This window comes from Blastomyces dermatitidis (assembly GCF_000003525.1).
Source record: "Blastomyces dermatitidis ER-3 genomic scaffold supercont1.12, whole genome shotgun sequence".
NCBI lineage: Eukaryota > Fungi > Ascomycota > Eurotiomycetes > Onygenales > Ajellomycetaceae > Blastomyces > Blastomyces dermatitidis.
Window position 1 is genome coordinate 31,646 of NW_025544785.1, and position 4,418 is coordinate 36,063.

At 31.1% G+C, this 4,418-nt stretch overlaps 1 protein-coding gene across 1 annotated transcript; it reads left to right on the top strand.

Moving 5' to 3' along the window:
• Positions 1-1,574: 1,574 nt before the first annotated feature.
• On the top strand, positions 1,575-2,053 carry BDCG_17833 (uncharacterized protein; the record flags this gene model as incomplete). The annotated part of the gene is made up of 2 exons (XM_045426887.1): positions 1,575-1,748; positions 1,775-2,053. The coding sequence occupies 2 exons, from the start codon at positions 1,575-1,577 to the stop codon at positions 2,051-2,053; spliced, it is 453 nt and encodes a 150-aa protein (XP_045282647.1).
• Positions 2,054-4,418: the final 2,365 nt, after the last annotated feature.

A 4,418-nucleotide genomic window follows, 5' to 3' on the forward strand; every position in this document is an offset into this window, starting at 1 on the left:
AATTGGATAATTTAGAATAAAATTGAATAGTTTTAATCAATTTCTCTTCAAAAAATTGATTTATTTTTTGTCAGTTTTTCTCTCAAAAACTGTCATATCATCTGATTTACTATCAATTGATATCATACTTTTTCTCACTGTATCCCAAGAAAGAGATTGTAAAGATTTTATTGATTTATCTTAAAAATCAATTTTAGTTTATTAGATTCTCTTCAAAAATCTAACCTAGTTACTGAACTAGTGTGAAAAAAATCAGGTGTTTTATACACAAAAGTCTGCGATTCTTCTTTTGAAATAGTCTGATCAACTTTTCAATTGAAAACAGACTTAGAAACCTCTTAATTGAAACAGTCTGACCAACTTTTCAATTCAAAAGAGTTTAATAAATATCTCAATTGAATTAGTCTGATCAACTTTTCATTGAGTAAGAACAATGAGTTCAAAAGTACACTCAGTTGATGTGGAAAAAGATGCTTTCTCAAATACTATTCCTGAGATTGAAATTCTGAAGAGAAGAAAGAAAGAAGAGATAGAGAAATAACAAGTTCTTGAAATACAGGAACTTGAAAAAGCAAGTAAAATTCTTGAAAAGCAGTGTCTGAGTGAGATGAATGAAGAAGTTCTGTTAATTCTTCATGCTCAGGCTAGACAACTACAGGAAGTGATCAAGTTCAAACTTGGAATTTCAAACACAGTTCAAAAAACTTTGAAAATTTCTAATACAATCACTGACTCTTCAGTTTGCTCTTCTTTCTTTTCTACTTCTTCTTCTTCTCCTTCTTTGAATCAGAAGAAAACATATGCTTAAGCAGCTGAATCTGCTGTCTCTAAACCTGCTGTCTCTAAATCTACTGTCTCAAAACCTGCTCAAAATTCTGAGAAAACTGAGAAGAATACTGCTCATCCCTCTATTCATAGAAAAGTGGAAAAGAAAATGCAAAAAGAGAAAAACTTTCAAATCTTCAGAAATAGAAGACTTATTCTCAAAGTCTCAAATCAGGACATTCTGCAAAGAAACAAGCTAAACTCAAATCTCATTTTCAGAATCAGAAATGAAATTAACCAGCAGTTCTTTTCTCAGTTAATGACTGATATTGAAGTTCAAAAACCAGTTATAGCTTCAATTGAACTATCATTCTTTGAAAACTCCATCATTCTGACTACAATGCCTGAATTCAGTGCTGAATTCCTTATTCAGAATGAGAATCTCTGAAAGTCAGCAGTAGAATCTTTGTTAAACACAACAATTCTATCTGAAAGAGATGAAAAGTGGGACAAATTCATTCTTCATGATATTCCAGTTGAAATTTTTGACTGTGAAGAAGGAATGCTACTTCTCAAAAATGAATTGAAAGAATACAACTCTATTCAACTGAGAAAGGAGCCTGTATGACTAAATTCAATTGAGTTCAGATAAAGCAGGAGAAATGTCTCTGTTCTAGTATATACAAAAACACTTGAACAGTCAAAGATCTCTGAAGTAAGAGTAGCAGGTTTGAAAATGAGAGTTCATGAATACAAAGACTCAAGGATGAACCTCAAAGCTCAAACACAGTATTCAAACTGTCAAAGATATGGACACTTTGCAATCTCATGTTTTAGAGACTCAAAATGTGCATTCTGTGCCAGAGATCACAAAACTAGTGAGCATAAATGTGAAACATGCTCAAAAAGAGGTGAAATTTGTCAACACACTCTGCTTAAGTGCTCTAATTGCAAAGAAAAACATGCATCTAGCTCAAAAGAATGTATGTTTGCTTCTAGAACTCAAAAGAACTGGAGAAAAGATGAAGCTCAAAGTCAATCTAGAACTGAAGAGAAGAGTCAAGCCAGTAAACTCACAACTGCAAGCTCAAAAAGAAGAAACTCTCAACTATCTAAGTCTTCAAACTTCAACTCTCCAGCTAAATGTAAACAGAACTTGAATCCTCAAACTTCTGTTAAGATTAGAGAATTGAGAAATGACTCTGATGATAAACTAGATATAATGCAAGCAGTTGAGATTCCTACTTTTCAGAACAGTTATAATCTACTATCTGATGATAGTGATTAGATTCTACTCTACTCTCTTTTAGTATGAATATACAACAAAAACAACAAAAAAAGTTTAAAAACTCTTCAAAAATCACATTTATTTAAAATAATGTGAATAGAAACTCAAATTGTATTTATTCTTGTCTTCAAATTGCATTTGAATAAAAAGTTGATTTTATACTGCTTCAGGAGCCGAATTTTGATGCTGAGCAAAAATATGTTATTTCTCATTCAAGCTACTACTGCTTTTTACCTCAAAAGTCTGAGATAAAGTCAAGAGTAGTGATCTATGAAAGAAAGAGATCAAGATATCAATTTAATCTAAGATTTGATATCATGTCTGACCCTGATATTCTGGTGGGTGATATTATAGATAAAGAAAATGAGTTTGATACTATACAGCTTATAAATATCTATAATGAAAAGTCATTGAAGAAAAATAACAATATCTGGACAATTGATAGAGGATTTCTGAACATAACTTCATCAAGAAACTCTATAATTGCAGGAGATTTCAATGCACATCATCCCTGATGAAATTCAGAATGCAAGAGAGCAGTGAGAGCTGATAATCTGATTGAATGAACCTTTGAGCATTCAATAGATTTGGTTAATAAGTCTGATCAACAAACATTCTTTAGAAAAGGCATGAAACAGAAGTCTATTATAGATCTAATCTTCATGTCACAAAATCTAATGGAAAGAAGACTTGTAAACTGATTTATTGATTCAAATGAGACATCAGGATCAGGTCATGAGATTATTCAATTTGATATTGAACTGAGTGAAAAACAAATGAGTGAAAATCCTCTTCTCTCTAATCAGTATAACTTTGAAAAAGCTGATTGAAAAGCAGTTGAAGAAAGCATAAAACTGCTAAAATCTGAAAGACAGAATGAGCTATATTGGAATTCTGGTCAAGATATCTCAAATGAAATACTTGAGAATAGAGTGAAGCTTATTACATCTATTATTCTAACAAGTGTTAGAGATAATATTTCAAAAAGAAAATCTTCTGAGTATTCAAAATCTTGGTGAAATGAGAATATCTCATCTAAAAGGAAAGAATTAGCTACTGCTAGAAGAGATTGAAAAAATGATGTAATATCTGATGAAGAGTTCAAAGCTGTCAGAAATGAATATTTTTCAGATATCAAAAGAGCTAAAACAGACTGCTGAAATAAATTTCTTGAAGAAGCACAAGAAAAGGAAATTTTTAAAGCTTTTAACTATACTAAAACAAGAAGTGTAGCAAAACTTCCAGCCTTAGAATATAAGTTTCAGAATGAATCATATACAGCAAACTCTTTTGAGGAAAAATGTCAAGCTTTCATGAGAATTCTCTTTCAGAACTCATCAGACTCAGACTCAGATTTAGAGGAAGAGAATATATCACTTCTCAACTACATTGATGAAAATGACTGGGAATGGCCTGATCTTACACAAGATGAATTAGAGTCAGCTATCTTCTCAAGTTCTGTTAAAACTGCTGCAGATCCTGATTCAATTAATCACTTGATTATTCAAAATACATATTCCTACTTAAAGAATGAATATTTTGAGCTCTTTTTCAATCTCTTGAAAAATGAATATCATCCTGAATGCTGGAGAGAAGCCACTGGAGTGATTCTTGTAAAACCTAATAGAAAAACTTCAATTCCTAAGTCATATAGAGTAATATCTCTATTGAACTGTTTAGGAAAGGTTTTAGAAAAGATAATAGCTACTCAACTATCTTTTATAAGCTCTATAGATGATTCTCTTTTATTCAGTGAATAAATGAGAGATAGAAAACAGTGTTCTGCAATTGACACTGTTCTCTCAGTTATTCATGATATTCAAATAGCAAAGCATGAGGGTCTGGTCTCAACTGCAGTTTTTATTGATATAAAGGGAGCATTTAATCATGTTTCAAAGTCAAAGTTAATTCAGACATTGAAGATATTAAAACTGCCACTTTCTCTAATAAAATGAGTTAACTGTTTTATGTCTAAAAGAATTATACAACTCTTCTTTGATGGAATGAAACAAGACAAGACTGAGATAAAAATAGGAGTATCACAGAGATCTCCAATCTCACCCATTTTATTTGCAATATATACTGCATATCTATTCAAAAATAGAAATATGAGAATAGTGCAATCTCTGAGTTATGTGGATGATATTGGTCTAGTCTACAGCTCAAAAACTATCAAAGAGAATTTGAAAGTAATTGAAGAAGCTGCAAAGAAAATCTTTGTTAGAGCAGATATCAATCAAATTCAATTTGATATGAATAAAACTGAGTTAATTCATTTCTTTCCTAGACTCAATGAGAAAGAACTATCTCTAACTCTTTTAAATAGAGAGATTAAACCCAGTGTAAATGTCAAATGATTAGGAGT